This window comes from Haplochromis burtoni, unplaced genomic scaffold, assembly GCF_018398535.1.
Source record: "Haplochromis burtoni strain Fernald_Lab_line unplaced genomic scaffold, NCSU_Asbu1 Contig_47, whole genome shotgun sequence".
Taxonomy (NCBI): domain Eukaryota; kingdom Metazoa; phylum Chordata; class Actinopteri; order Cichliformes; family Cichlidae; genus Haplochromis; species Haplochromis burtoni.
The window spans coordinates 268,451-295,753 of record NW_024582408.1 but is presented as its reverse complement, the minus strand read 5'-3'; the positions used below and the strand labels follow the sequence as shown (position 1 = coordinate 295,753).

The 27,303-nt window shown below is 41.2% G+C and overlaps 1 protein-coding gene and 1 long non-coding RNA gene across 4 annotated transcripts in view; one reads left to right on the top strand and one right to left on the bottom strand.

The window, feature by feature from the left end:
• The window catches only part of afg1lb (AFG1 like ATPase b), a 31,583-nt gene extending 7,320 nt beyond the window's left edge, over positions 1-24,263 (top strand). Inside the window, exons 6-13 of one of the 3 annotated variants that reach the window (XM_042220329.1) lie at positions 3,355-3,454; positions 8,949-9,007; positions 16,319-16,401; positions 17,087-17,157; positions 18,035-18,129; positions 18,980-19,120; positions 22,472-22,579; positions 22,910-23,867. In XM_042220329.1, coding sequence (XP_042076263.1) covers positions 3,355-3,454; positions 8,949-9,007; positions 16,319-16,401; positions 17,087-17,157; positions 18,035-18,129; positions 18,980-19,120; positions 22,472-22,579; positions 22,910-23,056 — 804 coding nt within the window. In that variant the 3' untranslated portion in view covers positions 23,057-23,867. Of the gene's footprint in view, positions 1-3,354; positions 3,455-8,948; positions 9,008-16,318; positions 16,402-17,086; positions 17,158-18,028; positions 18,130-18,979; positions 19,121-22,471; positions 22,580-22,909 lie in introns of all 3 variants that reach the window. The other 2 variants (XM_005921647.3, XM_042220330.1) reach the window with 2 other exon arrangements.
• On the bottom strand, positions 12,855-21,665 carry LOC102313423. Its single transcript, XR_006054350.1, has 3 exons — positions 21,537-21,665; positions 19,001-19,107; positions 12,855-13,346 (listed from the first exon to the last, which is right to left on the bottom strand). It is a non-coding gene; the product is annotated as an uncharacterized LOC102313423 (long non-coding RNA).
• Positions 24,264-27,303: the final 3,040 nt, after the last annotated feature.

The window sequence follows — 27,303 nt, the reverse complement described above, 5'->3', positions numbered from 1 at the left end:
CCAGTGATTTGTGCCTCCTCCTGGTGTCGAGCTAGGGGTTTTCACACATTAATTGAAAGCCATGTGCTTTATATATTCACTGATAAATATAGTGCTAGTTAAATTTTCTATATTTTTGCCATGCTATTGTTTACATGTGCTATTAATATAAAACAGGGATACGTGTCTGTCAAGTCAGGCTGGATGTTTCATAAATAATATCTGCGTGCTTTTTCCTAGTTTTAAAAGAGGTCACAAAGAGAAAAGAAATAACTGGGAGTTTATGAAGTTTTCAAGTTTTATTCCCTAATATTTCACATTGTTTAGAGTGAATCTGACTAGTTGGCTTTTACCAAAGTGTTGCTTTATTGTACAACAACCCAAATGAATGCTGGGGTCAGCAGAAACTCACAAATCAGACATCTTAAAATCTTTAAAGAATAAAACAAAGCGATAAACTGCTGTTTATTTCCTGCAGTTGGCAGCAATTGCTTCAAGGTTGACCTCTATTTCTGTCAAGATAAGGAACTAGAAAAAACTTGTTCAACGTTGCATTCTCTGTATTTTAAGTTCAGAGTTCTCCTGTGAACAACTGCGTGCTTCTAATCCAAATAAAAAACAGGACTGGGGACACCTAGTGGCCTCTTTTAAATATAGCACAATTGCAAAATGACTTCCAGTTGTATTTTCTCTCTTTAGTGTGTTTAGTTAAAGTTTACTAGGACAGATAAAGATACATTGTTTAATCTCACAATAGTTTGCTCTCAAACCATTACAGCCACACTGTACACAACTAAAGGACCCCCTTGAGTCATTAGTGATGCACAAAGTTCTCACCATTAGAGGTGAGAACCACTACTGAGGCTGTCTACTCTCTGTGAGATTGTGAGTCATTCACTGTAGTGAAGAAAAACACGTGTTTCTGCGTTCATCAATAGCCAGCCAAACACATCTGTTAGCAGCACAATGTTGCTCCTTTTATTGATATCATTACAGTTAATGCCAGCAGGTCAGAGGTCACAGAAGGTGCAGTTGCTCCCTCTAATCACTCTCCGTGCATCTGCGTGGATCAAGAGCCGCTCCTTTCATCTGGCCGTCTTTCACATTTTAAACCGCGGCGCTGTTTGTGCATTCTCATTGATTTGTTTTGTTTGCTGTCGCCAGCTTTGCTGTTTTCGCTTGTCGACTGTTGCTACCGGTGAATGGCGGGGGAAACAAGTAGACATGTGCGCGTTGTTTGTGATGCATAAATAAGAGGTTGCGAGGTTGGGAGAGTTGGGGGTTTGGGGTGTGGGGGGTGCGAGGGGCTATACCAATCAGCATCCTCCACCACTCAGCCATGCAAATGAAGCTCTGGGTATCAGTCGCACTCTCCTGCTTCCTTAAGTGAGTGGAGCTAGAAAGCGACTGGCGGCGGCGGGTCAGATGGATCTTATCCTCTTAAATGCTAATGACATTTTTCCATTCTCTTCATTAGCGCCATGCCATTATCAGTAATTTGTAACCCCCCCCCCCAGCTCTCCTCCCCTCCTTCCTTTTGCGACCCCTACCCGGCTCCTCTAATGAATACTCGCCATTGAGAGGTCCAAGATGGAAAGATGGGTAGAGAGTGAGAAAGAACGTGAAAGAGTGAGAAGAAAACGCTCGAGCATCATTGTCTCAGTGCCTCAGTCACTGTGTAGCCTCTGTGAAATTGCTCATAGGTTGTGTACATAAAGAGGTGTAACATCAAAAGAGGTTTAATTTGGCACCCGTGTGCCTCGCTGTAAACTGACAGCCGCTTGAGTAATTGGATGCTCATTTAAATATCGGCAATGGCTGACAGAGATTGCACCATTATTTTTTTGTGCTCCACAAGTGCTACATCAGTCCCCCTCCACCTTTCTCATCCTGTGGGTACCCATTCTCTTTCCCTCTTCCCCTAGTCATTCAGCAATCAATATTGCCCCTCATACTATGCCCGTGTGGAGGGCACATGAATAAACAAATCCATGTTGTATAAAAGGTCATTTTTAAATGATTCTTTTGAAATGAAAATAAAATCCTGTGGTCGCAGGAAATGGGGGCCCCTTCAGAGAGACACTGAGCCTTGGCTTTCTGTTGATTCTCATTACACGCACACACAGTCACACACACACACGCTAATTTGATGCCCTTAGCCACCTCTCCTTAGCAAAATCAAGGCTTTAACACAAATGTTAATCAAGTATTGGCAAGGGCAGTGGGGCTAATATGCAAAAAGCAGAAGACTCTCCAGAGTCTGAAAGGAAGCATATGCTGTGGGTATGGCCATCAGAAGTGCCTGTTATATACAGGAAAGTAGGTAAGAGGGAATAAGAGGAGAGGGCGGGACAGATGCATGACTGCAAAGTCTTTCTTTTATTCAAGACATTTTCTTTTAGGGTTTTTAAACAACAAAAGTACTTTAAGGGTCAAGAATTTGGCATTACAGTGAGGCGGTTTTCTCACAATGGATTTCTGTTTGTGCATTTTTACATCTTCTTGGGAGGAAACATTGTCATTTAACAGGATATAAATTACTGTTGACATGAGACCGACAACTTTAAGTTACCAGAGAGGTTGGAAATCCTTTGTGCCCAACTTTCATCGGTCGAGCATCACGTTAAATAAATGTCGCTTTGACAACCGCCAATCACAGGGTAACATTTCTCCCTTTATAGGTGTTCAAAAGAACAACATAGGTTCGAGAGAGAGAGACGCAGACGAGAGAATAAGAACAAAAGTGAGAGCACTGGATTAGTAATAGAAAGGTCAGAGCTCTTCATTTAACAGCTAGCGACTCATAAACGTCCTTGCTTCAGTGTTGTCATCGACCTTTGTTCATTGTGGACTCATGGAAATGATGTAGATGAAAAAGGCAGCAGACAGTTGAATTGGATTTATGTATTGTCACACCGTATAGCCTTGTGTCTAGTACATACAACACACATGCACACTTTAATATGCCTTTATGTGGACATGCTTTGATAGAAGCTTTTTCTGCCGTCATGACCCCAGTCCTGCCTCGCATTGCTTTGTTTTTATTATTCTTTCATTCCTCTTGTTTTTCGGCTTCGTTGATTAGCTCAGGTCTTTTTCTTCGCCTCAGCTACTCCACTCAACGGAAGGCCAGTTCTTGACCATTTGCAGTAAATTTAAGTGCCTGAGTGTGTGTTTGCATCCATGTGTATACACGTAAGTTTGGGTGGCAATGACCACACAAAAAGGACTGAATGAGCACACCTGAATGACACTGATCAACATGGAGTGATGATGGCATGCTGTGACCTCAAACACACTCGTGCACACACACAGGTGTGGCAAGAAAGGAATAATATGAGATGCTCCTCGACTTCTCTGGCTCTCTTCAATCAGGTGGCGGACATTGCCGACGCCATGATCCTGAAGCAGCTGTTTGAGACGCTGTTTAAAACTGGAGTGGTGGTGGTGGCTACCTCCAACAGACCCCCTGATGGTATGACCAGCAAACATTTTATGCACGTTTTAGCTATTCCTTATTAATTATATTGTTGTAGTCTGTAGCAATAATAATATATCTTGTGCATGTCTTCCCGTTCTACTTCTTTTCTTAAAATTTTATTTAAAGCAATGAGTTAAAAACCAAGAGAGTCAGCTGTAATTTTAGCGTCTCAGCAGAAAACACTGTCAACACCAAGATAGATGGTTGGGACTACAAATTGTCAGTAATATAGATATCGAAGTGGGAGATAATAATGAAATCTCAAAATAGAAGAAATTTGATGTCTTTCATTGCAGCTTCCAAACATGTAGTTTCAAGCTTTGTCATCTTCATGAGTCTGAAAACTGTTAATTTGGGGAAATTTAGCTCCATTTATAATCTGACAGTGCCAGTGAAAAGCTAATATACACTCAACTGATATTTCATTAGGTAAACCACTCTAGCACTGGGTTGGACACCCTTTTCCTTTCAGGGCTGTTTTAATCCTTTGTGGCACAGATTCACCACGTTAACATGATTGCATCATGCAGTTGATGCAGATTTATCAGCTGCACATCTGTGATACAACTCTATTGGTGCTCTATTGGATTGAGATCTGATGACCGTGGAGGCCATTTGAATACAATAACCTTAATTTATTGTCCAAGAAAACAGTTTGAGATGATCTGCGGTTTGTGATATGGCGCATTAACCTGCTGGAATCAGCCATGAGAAGATGATACACTGCGTTCATAAAGAGATGGACGTGATCAGCAACAAGATTCAGACAGGCTGTAGCAGTAAAGTTATGCTGAGCTGATACAAAGCTAATATCCCCCACACCATTACATCACCAGCAGCAGCCTAAACTATTGATAAAGCACCGGATGGAGCCATTTCATCTTGTTTACTATTGAAATGTTGCGGCAGAAATTGAGACTCAGACCAGTTTTGGTGAGTCTGTGCAAATTCAAGCTTCAGTTTCCTGTATGCCCTACCTACTTCAAGGTTTGATATGATGTACACCTTGGTACACCTTCTGCATACCTTGGTTGTAACAACAGGTTTTGCTATTAGTTCTGCTCTTCTCTGATCTCCGACATTAACAAGACATTTTGAACTGCAGAAATGGTGCTCACTCTGTTTCACTCTGTGCAGGCAAACCATCAGAAAATCAGCAGTTCCTGAAATATTCACCATACGAAACTCAAAATCACTTTTCTTCCCCTTTCTGATGCATCTAATGTTTGAACTTCAGCAGGTCGATTTGACTCTATATGCCTGAGTTTCTTCCCTGTGATTGAATAATTAACAAATCTGCATTAACAAAAGGTTGAATAGGTGTACCTAAAGTTGCCAGTGAGGGTACTTACAACCATAGATTACTTTATTTTGACCACAATTGTCTTCAAAATACTTTTCTCCTGCAAGAATTGAACCAGCTGCGTCCTGTTTACGGCAATTGACCAAAAAAACACCTCACCTCTCCCGCCTAGACATGACGCCATCTTTTAACAGGCTTTGATGTTGCATTTACTGCCCGCAGAGCAAGGATGGAGAAGGAATTAGCAAGTGATCAACGTGGAGATAAATGCATGATGTGCTATCTAAGGTCTTCATCGTCTTTGGGTACATGTAATGTCGATGTCTCAAAGCCTTGAGTGGGTACGGAGTGAATGGCAACAAGGTGGCTCTCATAGACAAAGATGCGTGTCTCTGATATTTACTAGCTATTAAGAACAAAGCCCCAAACCAGGGAAACTTGATAGAGAGGCTACTTGGTATTAATTACATGGTTAATGGAACTCTAAAAGCCATAGGAGACAACTAGACATGAAAGGCATGCATTTTCTGTGTTTATTGATGTGGAGATGCTAGTATCAAAAAGCCCTAGACATGCTTGGAGGGGGAATTCAGAGATAGGTTTGTGCTAGAACGTTCAGTGTTTTGTTGTTTGATGGGGGTTTAATGCAGCTGAAGAGGGATGGAGGGATAATTGGTGTCTTTTTTTTTTTTTTAGATTGGGGGGCATTATAGTTGATAGCATGCAGTTTACATTAGCCCATTTAATTCCACTGATCGTGAATGTTTTTAATTATTAGGCTCTATTGAATTATGTATTAATCCAGTTCCAGTAAAGTGTGCAGTGGCACATGTCTCCTCACTCATTAGCAGTGCTGCTCTGGCCTTGTAAATGGTAAATGGCCTGTATTTTTATAGCGCTTTACTAGTTCCTAAGGACCCCAAAGCGCTTTACACATTCAGTCATCCACCCATTCACACACCGGTGATGGCAAGCTACATTGTAGCCACAGCCGCCCTGGGGCGCACTGACAGAGGCGAGGCTGCTGAACCCTCTGACCACCACCAGTAGGCAACGGGTGAAGTGTCTTGCCCAAGGACACAACGACTGAGACTGTCCAAGGCGGGGCTCGAACCGGCAACCTTCCAATTACATGGCGAACTCCCAACTCTTGAGCCACGGTCGCCTTGTCACCTGCCGACGCACTACTTTGTTTCCTGTTCTGTGTTGACTGGGCTGACACTGTTGAGTCTACATACGTTAGCTTAGCAGTAGCTTAACTCACTAGACTTCAGCAACTTGAAGTAACAGCAAATGCAACTCAGTGCCTCTTATTATGTTACACTTATAGTGTGTACAAGGCTAGCAATAGAACACCAGAAAAACAAATGATCTATTCCTATATACAAGTGTAAAGTATATGGGAATTTACTTTACACTTGACAAAGGGCATTAAATATGGAGCTTCAGGAGTGAAGGCGCGCATATGATGCTAGGAATAGGGTGAGATGGAGGCAGGGTATCCGCTATAGGGATCGAAAGAAGAAGAAGATTACAAAAATGGACTAATGGTTTTAGGTTCCACATTTTGAAGCCTCAGTGTTTGCATTTTGGCCGTAGTCATTTTAAGTTTCTGTTTGTTTGTTCGGGTCAGTGCTGAGAAACAGACACATCATAGAATTCAGGTCCCAAAGTCAAAACGAACACTGCGGCGTGACTGAGAGTTCAAAACTGTCTAAAAATCCTTCATCTTTAATAAAATGATCAGCTGCTCCTTTACCAGGTGTAACAACTAAGTTTAGCATCCAGGCATCCATGAAAACAGAATTTATTAAATTTAACAGAGTTAGAAGTTAGCAGGAAGTTAGCTCACTAGTTTTCACCTAAACATGACATGGCATGTTCTGACTGAGAGATTTCTAAAAAAAAAATTAAAACGTACAGCTCTGCTATCACTTCCAACATAAATAAAGACAGAAAACTAAACAGCAGTGACTTTTGTAGGGTTACTGAAGTTGGACTAGCTGGTATATAATGATGTGCTACTAATCCCCAGCAACACAGCTATGATAGCATACCATAAACACAGTGAAGCTGGAGGATGAACGCTAACTTTTTTCCACTCGATAAAAGTTAATGTGAGGATTTCCGATGGTTAGGGACAAACGCAATCACATGGCAGGATGCTGTAAATGGACCAAACTTCAATCAGGAGAACAACTGAGATAATCCATCCACAATACGAGGTTAGTCATTAATATACTGCAACAACATGGGAATAGAGCAGCTGCGAGAGAATTCAACATTAATGAATCAATGATACAGAAGTGGAGGAAGCAAGAAGAATGAGTTGAGTAAAGTTTGACTTATCTGTTTTGTGTCACTTAATGCACCTTATAATCCGGTGCACCTTATGTATGAAAACAGACCCGTTCATCGACAGTACGCCTCATAATCTGGCACCTTATAGTCCAAAAGATATGGCATTTATTTTTAAAAGTCAAGCCAAACTTTTAGAAGGGTTGTGTGAAAAATTAAGAACATCTGTACTGTTTCTACAGGAATTAGGGTAGGGTAACTAGCGGCCAGGTGCTACTAATCAAATGTAGTTGATTAACTGATCATCAAGGTGAGCATCTGCCAAAGTGAGCGTCTGCCAGAGTTTTGGCAGTTTGCTAGTATGGAGCATTCAGGTGTGTGTTAATACAGTGCAGAAAGAAAGATATCAGCAGTGATCTTAAAGAAGCAATTGCTGTTGCTGCCCTTTACTGTGGGAAGAATTATAAAGCCATTTCCAAACAATTTGAAGTTTATTATTCTACACTAAGGAAGATTCTTCAAACTGCGCATATCTTAGAAAAACTGCAAAAATCCCAACCCAGCCCTAAATCTCAGACTCTACATGTTAGCATGTTAAATGTTGAAGTCCAGGACAGCACAGTTAGAAAAAAACTGAACAAGTATGACTTGTTTGGAAGGGTTGCCTGAAGAAAAGAGCATGGCAGCACAGCTTTTGTTTCCAGAGTTGCACCTGAACAAGCCACAAAACTTCTAGAAAAAGTCCTTTGGAGAGACTTGACCATAGTGGAAATGTTTGACCATATTGCACAGCACATTTTATGAAATCCAAACACAACATACCAGCACAAACACCTCATAACAACTGTCAAGCATGGCAGGAGAAGGGTGTTTTGCAGCTACATGATCTGGGAACAGTCATGAACTCTTCTGTATACCAAAGTATTTTAGAGTCACATGTGAGAAATGTGTTTCTGTAACAAGAAATGATCTCAAGCACAGCAGCGAATCTAAAACAGATTGATTATTTTCTCATTTTTCAGCCAATGTGTTGCAAAGGCCCAGTCGAAGTCCACATCTCAACCTGATTTAAATGCTGTGGTTGGACCTTAAGAGAGCTGTACATAAACAAATGCCCCCCCCAAAACGTAACAATTACTAACACAATTACTGCAGTGAATGTTTAGTTTTTCACACACTGCTTCTGCATCGTGGGTTAGTTTTTGTTAAGTAAATAATGACATGTGTAATGCATCACGAGTTTTATGTATTTACCTCATTTTAGGACATTCTACAAGGACTAGATTTGCACCAATAAAGGAAGAAAAATGTACGTCCCAAAACACTGAACTCTCTTTCTTAAACCTTTGGCATATTCCAGTCTCACAGGGCACAGTCCATTACAGTATAGAAGTTATTAAGCAAAGGTTATTTTTGTGTCAGGTCCTACTGTAGTAAGCTTAAGTCCAAACATCAACAACGGCCACTTGTTTGCATTTGCAGCTGGAGAGAGCTTGAGCCTCGCTGTGTGTGTGTCTTTGTCCCTGTTTGTGTGTGAATCCCTATCTGTTTTATCTGTCTATCAGGGATGCTACTTCAGATGTAATTTGTTCCAGCCGAGCTAATTGAAACCTCTATTCAGCGAGCTGCTGTGGACATTGTCCGTGCTGAAAAGGCGACAGTCCTTTCTCTGGCCACCATTGTTTGGGAATGTAATGAATTTTATGTTGCTGCCGCTGCCGGTAGAGAAATCCATTTTTCTCCCCTGGTCCCAGTCCTTTTGTCGTGCCTCCCCACCCATCCTTCAGTTCATCAATAGCCACTTTATCTGCCAATCTGTGGCGAGGGGATGACATTATTAGAAGGCTAAACAGCAGCTCTAATACAGGCCCTCCCTTCCTCTTTCAGATCTGTACAAAAACGGACTTCAGAGGGACACCTTCCTACCTTTCATCGATGTGCTGAAGGTAGAGACAAAGTCATCCCTCTCTCTTGTCTTTCTAATTTATTCAGTTGTTTATCTCGCGCGCGCACGCACACATACACGGACACACACTTGCATGTATGCCTCTGTGTCCGTCTTTTTGCAAGTTGCTCTTAGTGGTTTGATGTTTTCTGCTTCATGGATGCTTCACACAGTGTCACAAAGCTGTCTTTGATCATACCAGGGCACACTGAAAGACTCACAGAGAGAGAAAGGCAGAGAGAGATGGAAAAGAGTGTGAGTGGGTACAGGTAATGTGAATGGGAGAGTGGGAGATGGGTGGACTAGCTGTGACTGACCCAGGCTGCTTGCATTTCAAAAGTAGAGGGGGGTGGTGGGCGGGGTGTGGAGCGGAGAAGAGGAGCGATGTGACGGTTAGCATTTCTAGCGAAAAATCTACTTTGCAATTTAAGCAGGTAGCACCATTATCCTGCCTGCATCCCAGATGATCATTGATGTGTTTGGAGTGATCGTGATCATAAATAATTGCATATTAATTTGTTGTCATGCATTTTGCAACAGAGGAGGGCAGCATTCTTGCGCCTTTTATTGGTATTTTGTCTGAATAGTAAAGGCAAGCGTTGACACTGCTGCAATTTTTTTGGGCAAGATAGCAACTGAAAGTAAGCAGCTTAGCGTTATTAAGAATTTAAAACTGAGAACCACTCGTCTGACACTAAACGTACCGGATAAACTCATAATTGAACAATAAGTCCTGTAAGTATGAGGCACCTGAGCTGTGCAACCTTCCAGTTTCATATAATCACATTGATGCAAACCACTTGCACTGCCATCGTTTCGTTATGTAGGACGGCCAATAATTAATAATAAGTTCTAATTTACCAAAACTAAGAGTTTCCTTAATGCCCCAGGTTGACCACGCTGACTTTATTAGGGATTCCCTATAGAATATCTTGTTATATATTATGACCTTTAGTTTGAAAGCAGACATTTTTTACACACACACAGTCACATAAGCAGTACTTGGCTAAGGTCTGGCTCAGGCACACTCCTGGTATGAAGTAGTAGATAAATGCTCTCTTGTGAGTGCGCTGAAAATCGCCACTCATACTGCTACTTGAATTTTGTGGCTTTTTGAATGAAATTGTTGTTAAATTCTCATTATTATTCGGCATGCCTCATTTGCTTTTAATAGGAACTTTTACACAGGATTATACATATACAATAGTAAACGCCTTATTATTGACTTTTGGTTTATTTTTGAAAACAAATGCATTCGTTTTTGTTCATACTATGATGGGGATTTTGTTAAAGAAATACAATACATGATATAGAACATAGTCACTCAGATTAATTTGGGCTTGGTTCTTTATAAAATGACTTAACATGGCATTGCCTCTGAATATATTCAGGTATCACAGTATTTTTAACCCTAAAACTCCAGTTTAGCTCTGATATAATAAATAATCTGTTGCATTACAAATGCTAAAGTGAATATGTGTGCAAAATACAGGCAATCTAACCTGACCAGAGTCATCAAACCACTGTAACATTAAACACACGCACATTTGAAGTCAAACCCACTAAAAGTTGCATAGAGTCCTGGAATCACCCTGCACCCCACCTGCTAACCCAGCAGCAGCAGCACCCTTGCCCTCTCTAATCCACCCTCATCAAGGTCCTGAATGCCTGCTGTCCCTCTCTGCCCCGTACTGGCTCCTCTCTTTCAGGATACCATGTTTTCCTTTGTGAGGCCATCTGGTTGGAGGGTTTGGGGGTGTTTTTTAGGTGGGGTGCTATGGATTCTCTATAGTGATCTGTCCTGTAAAGTTAAAGCTTGCTAACTAGCTGACCCTTAATAGATTGAATGAATGCTCGCAGGGAGCAGCCGCTGACTCGGCGCAGATCGCCTCCGCATGTGCGTGCCAGCATGTGTTTCTATGGTGAGTGCAGGAGAGAAAAGAGGGTGCTAACATACAAAAATAGCCTCTGACCTCTTCCCCTCATCACCTGAGCCGGAGTGGTAAGGGTTAATCCGCCACTTTTGTCCGCCTCGGATGATGTCTTTATCTAACTGTTGACTTCTGATTAGTTGGGTCACCTTTCCTTCTGCAGCTCCCGATCTTCCACAATCATCCAGTTTTATATTTAAAAAATGATTTAATGACTTGCAACGCATGGGCTACATACAACTTCATTTAATCCAGAAGACGCTGTTTATTTTTTTTATTGTTCATCATTTAGTTTGTTTGCTATTTTTCATCCACACAGTCGTTTGTAATTTCTCGTCCTTTGTAGCATCTCTGTAGACTCCATTTATGAGTCTATTCAGTTGTTCCGGCGTCTTTTTCTTTGCAGCCGCTGCAAAGCTCGTAGTTTCGTGAAATACAGGGTTTGGGTTTTTTTTCTTTTTTTTTTTAATGGATGCTGCCAGTATTGTAACGAAGACACTCTTTCTCTCTCTCGCAAACTGTCCTCGCTCTCCACTCCACTTTTCATTGCCCGTCCTCTCTCTCCACCCCTCTATCCCCACTCTTTATTCTATCACTATCCTGTTCTGCTCGCTGGCTTTACTCACCCAAGGTCAGGTCTCTGTATTTTGGTAGCAGAATAGTGACTTTATTTTCCCTCCACTTGTTCGATTGCAGTTGCGCACAAAGCTGCCGAGGGGAGAAAAACATGACAACAACCCTGAGGCAACTTTGAGTATCTCTGAGTTTCTATCTGTTTTTAACCCTTCTTTTGATCCACTTTTCATCTCTTTTTTTTGTGTCACTGTCAATACTGGCTCTGTGCTGAGCAGTTGGTGATGAGAAAAAATGAAATATATAAATCAAAACAGAATGACAAAGAGAGAAAGGGAAAAACTGAAGAATGAGAGGGACGTGGTCCTCCACTGAAGACCTTGGTAAGAAGGACCGTGTGTGAAGAGCTGGAAGAGTTCAAATCAAATAGATTTTGATATTTGATGACAGTCATTGTCTTTCAAAACATTTAATGGCAGCATGCTTCGAGGGCAAAGCTCACTTCTTTCATATCAGTGTCTCTCGCTGTCTGTTCTGAAACCTGAACAAGGGGTGATAGGACAAATCGATTTCTTTTAAGCACAAAGAATCAGACCAGGATCCTAATTGTTACCTAAATTTTAATTATGGCAGTTACCTTGGTTCCGTTTGGGCAAATGATGTTTTCCTGTTTTCTATCAGAGTGTTCAGATGTCAGATGTGTAATAGTAAGTGTGTACAAATATAGAAATGTCTCTTAATTCGACTTTCATGGGGTGCGGTTTTGCCTTTGCTAGTCACAGTACAGACAACCAGGAAATCAGGGAAAACAGTAGAAGTCAAGCCACCCCGGAAGTGACATAAAGTCAAGCCCCTCTCCCAGTAGATCAGCTGATCTCAGTGGGAGCCCACATCATCTGGCAAACTGACTAAACTGACTAAAGTCACATGTGCAAACCATGTTCACCCTACCTATCTGAATCACTGTGACATCTTTATTCACTGATGCCTGCTCTGTCGTCTTCTTGCTGCTTTCAAAACCCACAGGAGGAGGTCCCAGAACAGAACTGTACCACCAAATATAAGTGACCGCACATGGAAATAACAATTTTTGGCTACAGTGATCCTAACAGAAATTCTATTCTGAGACTAACTTTATGTATATTACTGACATCAATACCCTTTTGAATGTCAGATTTGAATTATTTGCATCCATTTTAATACACCAGATAATTAGTTATTCACTAATCAGTATCTTTATAGGCAGCAGACTAAGACAGAACACAGTCTAACTCAAGACCGAGGTGCTGGGGAGAATTAACTTATATGTAAAAAAAAGTTTTACAAAGTCAGCGGTACAAAATCTCAGATGGATGGGGGTAGTACGGACAGGTTTTCACAGTGCACAGAACAAGAAAGATGAAGTCTCTTATTTAATTTTGCTGATTCCTTTTTAATTGTGCACATAAAGTCCTGCAGGTTTAAAAGACTGCAATGCTACATTGTTGAAGTCTTCTTGTAAAGGTCTTGCAGGTTTATACTATACAAGATGATCAGAGAGCAATTTTTGTAATAAACTGCGTGGAGCCCATGTTTTGCTCGCGTCTGTCACGATCAACAAATGGAGCCTCTGTTGGCCAGGTGCAGGTAGCACACACTGCCCGAGTTACCGTTTTGGTTCAGTCCTGGGCCAACGAAACTCGATGGGTTGAGAGCGGGGGGTCCAGTGGGGTCCTGGATCACAAAAGATGGGGCCTCCAACTCAAACGATGTTTCCCCAAGAGGAACAGCCGAGGCAGGAGAAGGTTGTGAGAACGACCCTGCAGAACAATCCATCGCCGGCCCAAGGCAGTCACACTTTAAGGGAATAGATCATTAGGTGTAATTAGGGTGTTCACATTGTCACATACCCCCCCAGACGGCCCAAGAATGAATAAAATCACCAGATACACCCCCAGCCGGCTCACATGCGTGCACGCACACACACTAACTAAGCAGCTCCCCAGTTAGTGAAAACACTTTGATGTCAGAAGAGTCGTCCAGGACTTGCCAGCATAAAGGCACTGTTTTAAGCCCCCCCCCCCCACACACACACACACACATCTCTCTCCCTCTCTCTCGACCCCTCTGTCCCTGCCACCTCCCACTTTTTTTTTCCCTGTCCCCACACAAGGCTGTAAGACACACACGGATGAATGAACGACAACCTTTCCCCTCCTCCCCTCACCCCCCTCCAACCCCCGTCTCTTTTTCAGCCTTCCCACCCTGCATTTCTTTGAGGCCTGGTCAATTCTCCAGGCCAAACAAAAAAAAAAAAAAAAGCATCAAATGTTTTCTGCTGCTGGGTAATGAGGGAGTGGACCTCATCAGGGCCCAATAGTCAGCTATCCTTGGCTTTTGTTGCAGCTCAATGGCACCGCGCTCTTTGAAAAACTCAAAAGCAACTTTTTGAGGAGTAAAGGATAGTGAAAGATATGTCATGGAGGGAGCGGGCACAGAGGGGAGTGGAGGGAGCAGGGGGGTAAAAAAAAAAAAGCCACTCTGTTTTTATGCTAAACGGCTGTCCAGTGAGAGCAGTGGACAGCTCGGACAATGACATGATTGGAGCTACATGTGTTTGGATGACTTTCTTCTAAAGAGTCTCTGATTCTCATGTCTGTCATCTCTCTCTCTTGTGTCTGAGCCGGTGAATGCATCTGTGCGAGCAGGGGAACTCTTAATTTGCTGCTTTTCTTTGAATCAGCGACACGTTTGCCAGGTTTTTACACCACTAGTTTAAAAAGCTAATATTGTTGCCTGATGGTAATAAACCTTAGGGCTGCACTTCTTTTCTTTTTATGGTTTAATCTGTCATGTGTCTTAATAATGATTAAAATAACAAAAACTGCAGATTGGAGTTTCTTTTAATTTAATTAACAAGACAAAATCTAAAGAGGTGATTATTTAGAAAATGGAAAATACTAAAAAAATTCCATTAGAAAAACTTCAAAGTATTGCAAATGGATAAATTAATCAAATTGTGAGCCTTTAAAATTACTAAATAAAAAAAACTAAAGACTGCACACTTGTGACCAACAAATTTGTTACAACCTAAATATTTTCTCAACTTGCAGCACGAGCGCATTTTTATCATTTTTCCTTAAAATAAATGATCACCTCTTCTATCCGTCCACCTGACGAAATAAAAAAAAAAAAAGCTGTTACTCCACTATTTGTACATTCGCCGATTAAACTGAAGGGACTGTTTAAGATGAGATTTAAAAGTTGCAAAGTAGACTGACTACATTTCCGAGAGGAGGTTGTCGGTGGCGGCGTCGGGGTGCGGGGAGGCTGCAAAACCACAATGTGTAGGCGGATAAAAATCTTAGAGGAGTGAGAACTTGACAATCCCCTCAAGATGGATAATCAAGTAATGACCCGCGAGGCCTCAGCCTCATCTGATTATAAATAACCAATGGAATCATCATCACTGATTGTGTTTCCATTCCTCCTTCTTTTCCCCTCTCGTATTTGCACCTCGCTCCTCCGTCAAGGAACGCAACAACCGCCTTTACCGTAGGTACGTTAGAGACGAGGTTCATAAAGGGAGGGAGTTGAAGATGGCAGGAGAAAAGACAAACTGAGATACTAATGATGTGGCGGCAATAGTGACAAGTTTTTTTTTTCCTTCTTTTTTTTTCTTTTCTGGAGGGACTATTTACCCGTTGGTGGGGTCACAGTAGGTTGATGAAATGACACCTCCCTTTTGTGCGTGGGGGAGGGCGAGTTTGTCAGGTTGTTATTAAGCCTGATTCAGCCAATTGGCTCAGAGTGGGAACCCCGTTTGTGTGAGCGGACACGGAGATAAAAAGTTGACAGCAGAGAAGAATAGAGTATTTCCGTCCCCTTGCTTTGTGATGATTACTAATTATCCTGCAGCTTAAGGAGGCCAGTGGCAGAAATTCACTGATTTCATAATTTACTGGAGCTGTCGCTGAATACTCAGTCAGCCGATGATGGCTTGGATGGGATGATATGCAGTTCCTCTCTTTTCTTTGATAGAATAGTGGAGATGATGATTATAGTTTGTGCTGTACTCCCTGACATGAATCCTGTTGACGTTTTACTCTATGTGGAAAAGTTTGAACCCTGCATCGCAGGTTCACCCCTGCTGTAACGCACTTGAATAGCTGCAGAACAATGGATCGGCTCGGCAAACCGAGAACAGCTGACACAAAATCCCAAAGCTGTCGGAGGATAGGAGATAAGATGCCGGCTGCCTTCTACGATGCCTTGTTATTTAATTTAATACTTTTTAGGGTTGTTCTGTATCCATTTTAGTGTGAAAGAAGTGAAGACACAAAGCTCTGATTGTCCATTTTACAGGGTTGCCATATTAACAATGCATCATCAAGACAAATCAAGCTGTCACAATGATTTAAACCTGAAGAAGTGCAATATGTTTTAGCATTTCTATCAGCAATCACCAATATGAAAATCAGAGCTAAGCGAAAAATGTACAAAGTTCTGATATTTCTTTAATTTTCCTTATCTTTTTATCAAATAAAAGGACAAGAATAATCGATTAGGTGTGTTAGATGAAGCCTGACACGTCTTAGACTGTCAGTGTTGTCCAGAAAGATTAAAATCTCCTTGTGACAAACATGGAAACTGTATTTAATTTTGTCGTCAGTCACACAGGAGGTCCTGCTGCTGTAAATGCTCACGGGCTCAATGAAGCTGATGCTAAAAGTTGTCTCTAAATTAGTCATTTACATAAAATTATGGGGCAAAAAGAGCACAAATAACAATAAATGTGTGTGTGTGTGTGTGTGTGTGTGTGTCAACAGGAATACTGCCACACCGTCTGCTTAGACACAGGGATTGACTACAGGAAGCTTGGCGAGGCTGCAGCAGGGAAACTTTACTACCTGTAAGACACACAAACACGCACACACAAGCACACTACCTCTCTGCTTCCCTCTTTATAGTCCTCCTCAGCCCAGAGTTTGTGCGGAGGCTGGGTTGAGTTGACATTAAACACACACACACGCACACAAACACAGGAAATGCTTGTGCACATCATGTAGTTTGGGCAGAAAGAAAAGGCAAACAGATGAATAAATGAGGGAGACGCAGGCTGGGAGGTTTATAAAGACCTGCATTACCTTGAGAGATCCATGAAAAGAATAAAAAGAGGAATCAATAGAATATGAGAAAAGGGCAGAGCTTTAAAAGCTAGTTTTCTATTTTCCTTGTTACATATGCGCTGTTAGGAACTCGCGCACGCAGGCAAACAAGTGCTTTCGTCTTTTCACTGTATGTAAATAGAGTACATCACACCCTTTTACCTGGAGTTAAAACACAAGCACACGCAGACACGAACACACACACTTCACAATCTCATTTCGACGTGTATTCACAGGCTAATGCTTGTGTTTAGAGCCTAACATCCTGTTTTTTACCGATGGAGTGAAAAGCTAAGTACCCATCTCCCCTGCTCTCCTTGCTGCCACCGTTTGATGTGGCCACTTCAGCATTATTAATTTCATATCCTATTATTTCCTTTCTGTTTCGTTGCCTGTGTGTGCGCGCGCTGGTGCATGTGTGTTGTGCAGCACAGGGGAGCCTGGTGCAGAGGCCTTCTTGGATGCACTGTTTGAAGAGCTCTCATTAAGACAAAAGAGTGGTAAGGGCATTTAAGGAAGACAATGCATTTTAGAAAAATTGATTATGTTTTACTTTTTTTCTGTGACACAAGGACACGTCAAAATTACACATTTTGTAATATTTATATATATGAAAGATAAAAGAAAATACCAAAATCAACAGTGTTGATAACAATTAGACAAATCATCAATTTCTACCTTAATTTGTCTCACATTTATCCTTTCTTAGTATTTAAGGCTCAAAAATAGATTTTAATTTTTTATTTTATTGTTGTTGTCTTTTTAAATTCCCGAAACAGCTGGGGATTTTGAAGACCATGACTTTTCAGTCATACAGGATTATCTAGTGTATCTGCTGAAGGTTTTTTTAACTGCTAATTTTCATGTCACCCAAGCCCACGAGACGGCTCACTCACCTACTTTAAATAGTTCTGTTACAACAATAGAAGTCTGTGGCACAGAGAAATAACATTTATCAGGGTTAAACTACATAGATAATACAATTGTACTTTTTTTGGGCTATTTGTGATGCTTTTCAAGTCATTTTTTTATATGGTATAATTCAACAGGAAAAAACAAAAGCTACACAATTCTAAATTAAAAACAAACTCTAGACTTGAACTTAGATTTTTAAAATTACTGGGCCTTAAAGGTTTTTTTGTTTTTTTTTTGGTAACACTGTGAAATTTTAGGATTTAATTGTATAGTAAATAGTTTTTTAGTAGTAAACAGTATTTTTCATTATGTTTTCTTTTATTTTGTCTTATATTAGAGGTTAAAAGATCAAAAATCGTGAGTGTGTAGTAAAGCAAATTTCATAAATATACTACCTTTTAACCTAACTACATGTATATACTGTAGCCATTGTACATTGTGTGTGTGTTTCCATAGCTACAGGTCCCCGGGTGCTCTCAGTGCTGGGTAGAGATGTGACTCTAGAAAAGACCTGCGGAACCGTTGCTGACTGTACTTTTGATGAGCTGTGCGGCAGAGTGAGCATTGTTACGATTAATTTGTCATTATTGTGCAACAAAACAGGCTGATACATAACGACACTTAACATCTTTTGGCCACATAAAACTTAGAGTAAAACAAGGAGTGTTTTAAGGTAAGCTTTTCTTGGTTTTTAGCTTTAACACCACAGTTACTCGCTATACAGATAGAGAACAAATTAGAACTGCTTGATGGCATTTAAAACAGCCTGTGACCTCTAACCAAAGTCAAACCACATCCTTTTTCTTGTTCTTTTTTTTTTTTTCTACTGAGACACACAAAATCCACTCATTACTAATCAAAACTGCTCAAATTCGAAGCACTTCTCTTGTCCCTGTATTACCTCTATGCTCTGTTTATTGTCCGGGCCTTTGAACTGGATGAGGTATTTTCTGCTCAATGTCAAAAAGAAAGTCTATTGACATTTTTATGATTAGTTGTGCCCACTGCACCTGAAAAAGGAAGTGTGTAGCGTGTGCAAAGTCTCAACCCTGATGGACAGCGGCGAGTTTTAGAAGGCATGTGAGCTTCAAGGCTTCCTCTGGCATATGTTGGCGAGTCCTCATTAATTTTAAGAGCAATCAGCCTGAATGGCAAAGAACCAAGGACGAGGACAAAAAATTACAACAGCTAGAACCTTTTTGCACAAGGTGCCCTCACTTCACAGTTGTCATTTTTTCAGGCCATGTGTGCAGAGTGCAGAAATTCACAGTGACTGTACCCATTTATGGAGCAGATGTGCACATGTGCAAAGCTGAAATCTTTGATGTGTTCTTTTGTGGTGTGCTGTCTGTTTGAAGCTCGGGTCTGACTTTGTTTCAGTATCTCACATGCTCTGTCGTTCTCCAGGCTTTGGGTGCCAGCGATTACCTGGAGATGGCGCGGCTCTTCGACACAGTATTGATCCGCCGCGTTCCCGTGCTGACGCTGTCGATGAAGGATCAGGCCAGACGCTTTACCACCCTCATAGACAACTTCTATGACAAAAAGGTGAAAACAAAAAAAAAGAATGAAAGGCATGGATTCTATTACACTCATGTGTTACCGAAGGATTTCTAATCCAGCTTTTCTGCCTTTTTTTACAACTTTTAGAAATCTTCCTACATTACATCCATAAAAGTGTTGGATGTGTTCGACATCTCAGTTCAAAACCAAGAGTGTGTAATATAAAATACTCGACTCTTGGCTTCCAACAAGATATATATACACTAAAAAAAGTTTGGACACACCTTCTCATTTAATGTTTTTTCTTATTTTCATGACTATTTACATTGTAGATTCTCACTGAAGGCATCAAACCTATGAATTACCACATATAGAATTATGTAGTAAACAAAAAAAGTCTGAAATAACTCAGAACATGTTTTATATTTTAGATTCTTCAAAACAGCCACCCTTTGCTTTGATTACAACTTTGCACACTCTTGGCATTTTCTCGATGAGCTTCATGAGGTAGTCACCTGAAATGGTTTTCCAACAATCCAGAGCTCCACTCCATCATTCTCCTTCTTGGTCAAATAGCCCTTACACAGCCCGGAGGTGTGTTTGGGGTCATTGTCCTGTTGAAAAATAAATGATTGTCCAACTAAACGCAAACCGGATGGGATAGCATGTCGCTGCAGGATGCTGTGGTAGCCATGCTGGTTCAGCGTGCCTTCAATATTGAATAAATCACCAACAGCGTCACCAGCAAAGCACCTGCACACCATCACACCTCCTCCTCCATGCTTCACGTTGGGAACATTCATGTAGAGACCATCCGTTCACCTTTTCTGCATCGCACAAAGACACAGCGTGTGGAACCAAAGTCATCAGACCAGTGTACTGATTTCCACTGGTCTAATTTCCATTCCTTGTGTTTCTTGGCCCAAACAAATCTCTTCTCCTGATTGCTTTTCCTTAGTAGTGTCTTCTTGGCAGCTATTTGACCATAAAGGCCTGATGCACACAGTCTCCTCTGAACAGTTGATGTAGAGATGTGTTTGCTACTGGAACTCTGTGTGCCATTTATCTGGGCTCTAATCAGAGGTGCTGCTAACTTGCGATTTCTGAGGCTGGTGACTCAAATAAATTCATCCTCAGCATGAATTCATCCTCAGAAATTGGCTCACATCCTCATGTGAGCCAATTTCATCGTAGTGCTTGATGGTTTGTGCGACTGCACTTGGGGGCACGTTCAGAGTTTTAGCAATTTTTTTGGATAGACTTACTTTCAATTCTTAAAGTAATGATGGACTGTCATTTCTCTTTATTTAGCTGATTGGTTCTTGCCATAATATGAATTCTAACAGTTGTCAAATAGGGTTGTCAGCTGTGTACCAACCTGACTTCTGCACAACAAAACTGATGGTCCAAACCCCATTAAGAAGGCATGAAATTCCACAAATGAACCCTGATAAGGTACACCTGTGAAGTGAAAACCATTTCAGGTGACTACATCATGAAGCTCACTGAGAGAAGACCAAGGGTTTGTAGCGCTGTAAATAAATAAAGGGTGGCTACTCTGAGGAATCTAAAATATAAAACATATTTAGTTTATAGTTATTTATCTTTTTTTCTTTGCTACATAATTCGATATATCTTGTTTCATGTATTTGACATCTTCAGTATGTATCTACAATTTACAAAGTAGTAAAAATTAAGTAAAACCATTAAATGAGAAGGAGGAGGAGCATTAGAGCTTCCACAGAGTTTTCTCCACCTGGGTGCACCTACATCTCTAGGCAGCTGTGTTGTTGACATGCTGCTAAAGGCCATCATACTCCACCTTTGACAGTGGTCCAGCCTGACTCTCTGAAGATTTCGATGTTTAATCGTGGTACGATTATGAGCATCCTAAACACTGAAAGGCAGCCTTGGCAGAATCTGTCCAGAGCTCTGGATAAATATGAATATGTTGTGGTGATCTTTGGTGATATATGAATGCTACTGAAGCCGTATATCAAGGGCAACCCTACTGCCCCAATCCTTTCCTGGAGAAAGGGATGCCTTGTGATGTCATGTTGCTACGTCACTCTCCCGGCTTGATAAATTGAATGAGGTGTCAACCATGGAGCTAGTCATGCCTCCATGTATATGCTCCCTTGGGTCACTGCAGTCTTGCGCCCTGACAGGTTGTGTTGGATGTTAGCATTGGTGCTGCTCTATGGAGGTTTCATGTTTAGCCTGTTGCCCTGTGATGAAAGGTGAGTCTTGCTTGTGGCATTTTCCACAGTGGGTTTCCATGTCATCCAGTTTCCATGTGAACCATCAGACGTGCTTTGTATTATTCATAATCATCCACAAACATCTCTTTTCACTCTCTTTGTTGGCCTTGGATCAGAAATTTGGAACTCCTTCGTAGCTGAACAGAATTTGCATTACACTCTCCTGACAGTCTTGCTAATGGACATACACATCCAAGTACCTGTCACTTTTATCCTGTTCAGGCAGACTTCTGTAAGCCACAGTCAGTGGGCTCTCTTGCTTCAGGCCGATTCTTGCCTTTCTTTTGCTCGCAGTCCAGGGCAATGAATGGAATCAGCAGCTGGAGTCCTACCCTACCCAGACACACAGAGAAGCGTGTTGGGTTTTTGTTTTTGTTTTTTATGTAAGAGTCTTCTTTCTTTGCTGGCTACAGGTAGGAAATTTTTACTTTACCAGCTTTTGGTGCCACATCATCTTTTGGTACAGTGAAAGTGATTAAAGCCTAGCTAATGACCTGGTAATGGAAATATATACACCAATACAGGTACCTGTGATAGGCCAACATCATCATTAGGATTATTATGGGCAATAAATATATCAGTCAGGCTCCAGTAGGGCTACTATCACACTCACGCGGTTTTTCATTTGTTTGATTGGGGTTTTTTTGCAAAATACTCTATTCAGCACTGAAAAAAGTATTTACTACAAGGGCTAAACCCCTCAACACTGTGCCAGCCTCATAACAGGTAACTTAATACTCACTGATTTGTTACCTTTTAACCCCATATTATATTCGATTTAATTTTAGTTATGTAGCACCAAATCACAACAACAATCATCTAAAGGCGCTTTAAATTGTAAGGTAAAGACCCTACAGTGACACAGAGAAAACCCCAACAAAGAGTCGACCCCCTGTGAGCAAGCACTTTGTGACAGTGGGAAGGAAAAACTCTTAACAGGAAGAAACCTTGGGATTGTGAATGAGAGCACTTTTATCACATCAATGAGACAATAACACGTCCCACAATAACATTTAAATCCAATAATTCAAGACAGGGAATGAATGTGTGAGTAAGCTACCAGTAAACAGACACTCAGCCCTTAATGTTATAGACAGTAACTCCTACATCGCTCTTTCTTGCCCCCTTGTCCAAGGTGAGGGTGGTGCTGCTGGCAGACGCTCCTTTGGACCGGCTCTTTGTCCACACTGGAGGAGATGATGAGAGGGACCGACAGCTCCTGGATGACCTAGGCCTCAGTGAGGTAAGGTCACATCTCTGTTATTTATCCCGTTGAATCGGATATCACTATATTATTTTCTTTTTTTCGTTTAATAACAAATTTGCTTGTTGCTGCTATTGAAGTTGTGTCCTCAATTTCTCTGTTTTAGGGAAGAATTCACTAAGATCTAGATCCTTTTTACAGAAATGCAGTATTCACTTTCACATATTTACACACAGATGTACAGGCTGGAGATTAAATCGATGACTCTACACTCATTAGCCCGATGATTTAATCTTTCTCCCCTGCTGCATAAACATTTCTCTTTTGGGTATACAAGTTGCCAACTCTGGTGTCGATTCGTCTATTCAGGAGGCAGCAGAGCGACTTACCCTCTTCACAGCCGAGGAGGAGATCTTTGCCTTCCAGAGGACAATCTCTAGACTGATGGAGATGCAGACGGAGGCATACTGGCTGGAGGGAGACCGCAATCGCAGAAAGACCCACAGTGAAACTTAGCGCCTGTTCCTAACTGTCATGATAATTATCTACCTCGGCACAGCACAGAGCCTCTAAGCACTAACACTGCATAGGAGATGTATTCAGTTAAGCAGAAGTAGAAAAGACCAAGTCTGAAACCAAAATCATCTTTTTCTTCTTCAGAGAAATCGATATTTAACAAGGCAAAACAAAGCATAGTACCTGTGTGTGTGTTGTACTTTTTTTCTGCCTGGTCCTTTTCTGTGACATGCACTATCTCCCCATTGAAAACGATTTGTTTTAAATAATATGAAAACCTCTCTAACATGAGTAAACCACAGGAAAACGGGCGCTCACTTTAGAGAGGAGGGAAGTGTGTTTCACTGCAGTTGGTTACTGCCCTCTAGTGGGTGGATGTGAAAAGGGCAAGGTGTTTTCAAGCTGTCCATTTGAGCACTGATGTTGATTTAGGATATGCTTGCTATTATTCAATATACTTAATGTATTTTATTTTAAGGAACTTCTGCCATTTTTGTAAGCTTTCTATGAAATCGGAGAGAAAATAAAGTTAACTTTGTCTCGCAATAATATTTGTTTTATTTGTGCACTTTTTGAATAGATCTTTAAGTTTCTCTGTAAGGTTTTTATGACATTTGAGCCAAATTGACGATTTGAAGCAACTTAGAGCCCATATTTCAACATGACAACAGGATTAAGAGGACTATATAGTATATAGAGAGTGTGTATATATAGACACCATCCACTTCATCAGTTAAACTTTGGAATTACAAGTCCTTTCAGAGTTTCCTTAATTCTTTGTGGCATAGATTCAACAAGATACTGGAAGCATTCCTCTGAGATTTTGGTCCATATTGATATGATAGCATCACACAGTTACTGCAGATTTATCAGCTACACATCCATGATGCAAATCTCCCATTCCACCGCATCACAAAGGTGTTCTGTTGGTTCTGGTGACTGTGGACATTTGAGTACAGTGGCCTCATTATCATGTTCAAAAAACCAGTTCGAGATGATTTGAGCTTTGTGACATGATGTGTTATCCTGCTGGAAGCAACCATCAGTACACTGTGGCCCTGAAAGGATGGACACAGTCAACAGCAATACTCACTTAGGCTGTGGTGGTTAAAAGATACTCTGTTGGTACTGAAAGGCCCAAAGTATGCCAAGAAAAAATCCCCCACACTATTACATCATCACCAGGCTGCTGAACCATTGATACGAGGTTAGGATGGATATATATGCTTTTATGTTGTTTATATCTGTGAAGGTTCTCAGTCATCCAGGTCATCGTAGTCAAAGGAGCTTGGAAAGAAAAGCGTCTGGACTTCTTTAAGTTGCTTGAAGACGTTTCACCTCTCATCTGAGAAGCTTCTTCAGTTCTAAGGTCAAATGGTGGAGAGTCCCAGATTTAAACCTAGTGGGAGTAACCCCCCACAGAGGGACAAGAGGACCCCCTGATGATCCTCTAATCGCCTGAGCCAAGGTGTGAAACTGGGCGTGGGTCCCAATCAGCCAGAGTTTCGGGTGAGCTCATTGTGAAACCTGGCCCCACCTTATCATGCGAATTCCTGAGATCAGATGGCCCAGGATGTGAGTGGGCGTTAAGGCGTCTGGGAAGGGATCTCAAAACTGGATTATAGATGGCAGAGAGGTGGTGTCGTAAACCACCACCTCTGTTCAAAGATGGTCGCTCACAGTGGACATAGATGGCTTCTTTCACTCCTCTTTCGAACCATCTGTCCTCTCTGTCCAAAATTTGAACATTGGCATCCTCGAAAGAGTGTCCTTTATCCTTAAGATGCAGATGGACTGCTGAGTCTTGCCCTGTGGAGGTGGCTCTTCTATGTTGTGCCATGCGCTTGTGAAGTGGCTGTTTGGCTCCCCACCATTTGACCTTAGAACTGAAGAAGCTTCTCGGATGAGAGGTGAAACGTCTTCAAGCAACTTAAAGAAGTCCAGACGCTTTTCTTTGCAAGCTCCTTTGACTATGTTGTTTATACTTAATTCCTACCACCCAAATGTTGGATATCAAGACCCATTAGACCAGACGACAGTTTTCCAGTGTCATGTTGTCCAACACCTAGTGAACTCGGGTGAATTGAAGCCCCATTTTCCTTTTTTTTTTTGGCTGACTGGAGAGGCACCCAGTGTGGAATTCTGCTTCTGTAACCCATCTGCTTCAAGGTTTGACGTGCTGTACAGTCAGAGATGCTCCTCTGCATACTTTAGTTGTAACAAGCAGTCATTTAAGCAGTCTGGCCATTCGCTTCTGACCTGTAGCATCAACAGCGCATTTACGCTGGAAAAACTGCCACTCGCTGAATATTTTCTTTTTTATTGGTGGAAACCTAGAGATGGTTGCGTGGAAAAATCTCAGTTGTCCAGCTATTTCTGAAATACTCCGACTGGCTCATCATCTGGCACCAACAACCATGGCACTTTCAAACTAACTTAAATCACCTTTTTTCCTGATTCTGATCCACAATTCGAGCACCAGATCATCTTGACAATGCCTAATTGTTTTGGGTTGATCCCATGTGATTGGCAGATTATATATTTGCAGTAACAAGGAGCTGAGCAGGTGTACCTAACAACTTGATCAGTAAGTTTGCGCATATCTAATTTGTGGTTATTAAAATATAAATATGTTTCTTGTATATCATCTATATTTTCGTGTAAATTCAAAGTCAGTTTGAACTTTAACTGTGTTATCCATATTCATTTGCACTTCCCTCATTTGAGCCTGTAGGAGGCGGCAGAGGGCTTAACATTTAAGGATAAGGTCATCACAGTGCACCGCTCCATCACAGACAAACCCACTCTGACTACAGACTACATTATCTAAACCAAGACCGTTATGTAACATAGTTTGTTTATACGAAGTGTCCATCCAGCCAGTATCATGGAACAAGTAGTTTACAAAAACACTGAGGTAAATGTATAATCTCATTAGATTTAAGCGCACACACCTACACACACATACACACGATGTGGGTGCGTGTACACACATCATGTGTGCAATCATTAAAATGTGCTTGAGTGGGTAGTAAAGGATGCAAGTCCACCCACCATACAACTTTCAATTAAAGTTTGGGATTTGTTTTTTTTAAAACGATCTCCACCCACGGGGAGGCCCCTAATCCAATCAGACCATTATGCCATTTGGGGTAAACATCTGACATAAACAGAGAAGGCCGCCCTTGCTTTGTGATTGTCTTAATTGGATGATTTACGCTGGCTTAGAGGGATGTTTGTCGTCTCAGTCCTGCCTGGATTCTGGATACCCCTTGCTGACATAGGGAAGACTAAAACAGTTCACCTTTTGACTCCTGTCCACCGTCATAGCATCCATTCGCTCATCAGGCTGCTGCCTAAAACTGTCCTGATAATGTTGTGATTTCACCTGGACGAAAGAAGAGGAGTTAAAATTCAGATGCTTTTTAATTTGTGTGTGTTGACAATCCTGGATTTACAAGCTTCAGAAGGGGCATGTAGGGTGAAGCTGACTTATCTTGGAGCACAACAAACTGACCTAGAAAGGAAGTAGAGTGCATACCTTCCACTTATAAAATATTACATAGAATAAAAGAAAATATAGGCACATTATTTTAAATGTGCATGTCAATATTGCTGACCAGATGACAGAGCAAACACAAGTCAGTATATGTATATATGTATATATATATATATGTGTGTGTGTATATATATGTATGTATGTATATGTATATATGTATAATTAAAAGACCAAAATCTGTGCCCTTGTTTTCACTTTCCAAAGCCGTCCAGCTGGCCCAATTCTGGCCCCTGGGCCTTATGTTTGACACCACTGATCTAAAGGTTGAGGCTTTTTTGGCTAAATAAATGCTATAAATGTGCTCAAGAAATAACTGCTACAGCTATGGAAGAAATAAAAGACTACAAAGCAAAATAAGTTATACAAATAAAGCCAATTTTAAGGTTTATAAGAGCAGATTCAGTGTAAAAATGTCTCAAAGTTCTTGAAATAATTTTAAAAATAACAATCGGTGCATCAGATTTATAGTAGTTAGAGCGGGGGAAACCATCAAATGTAGTGTAGTTAATGATTTACTGCTGCAAAAATATTAAACCCAAACAAAATCATTCTTAAAATTCTCCGCGAGTAACCAAACACTAACTCCCTTCGGATATCTTGAAGGTTCAGCCTGATATAAAGCAGCTGAAAGATAAAAGTGTGATCATGTTGGTGAAAGTACACAGAGCTTTTGTGTGTGTGTGTGTGT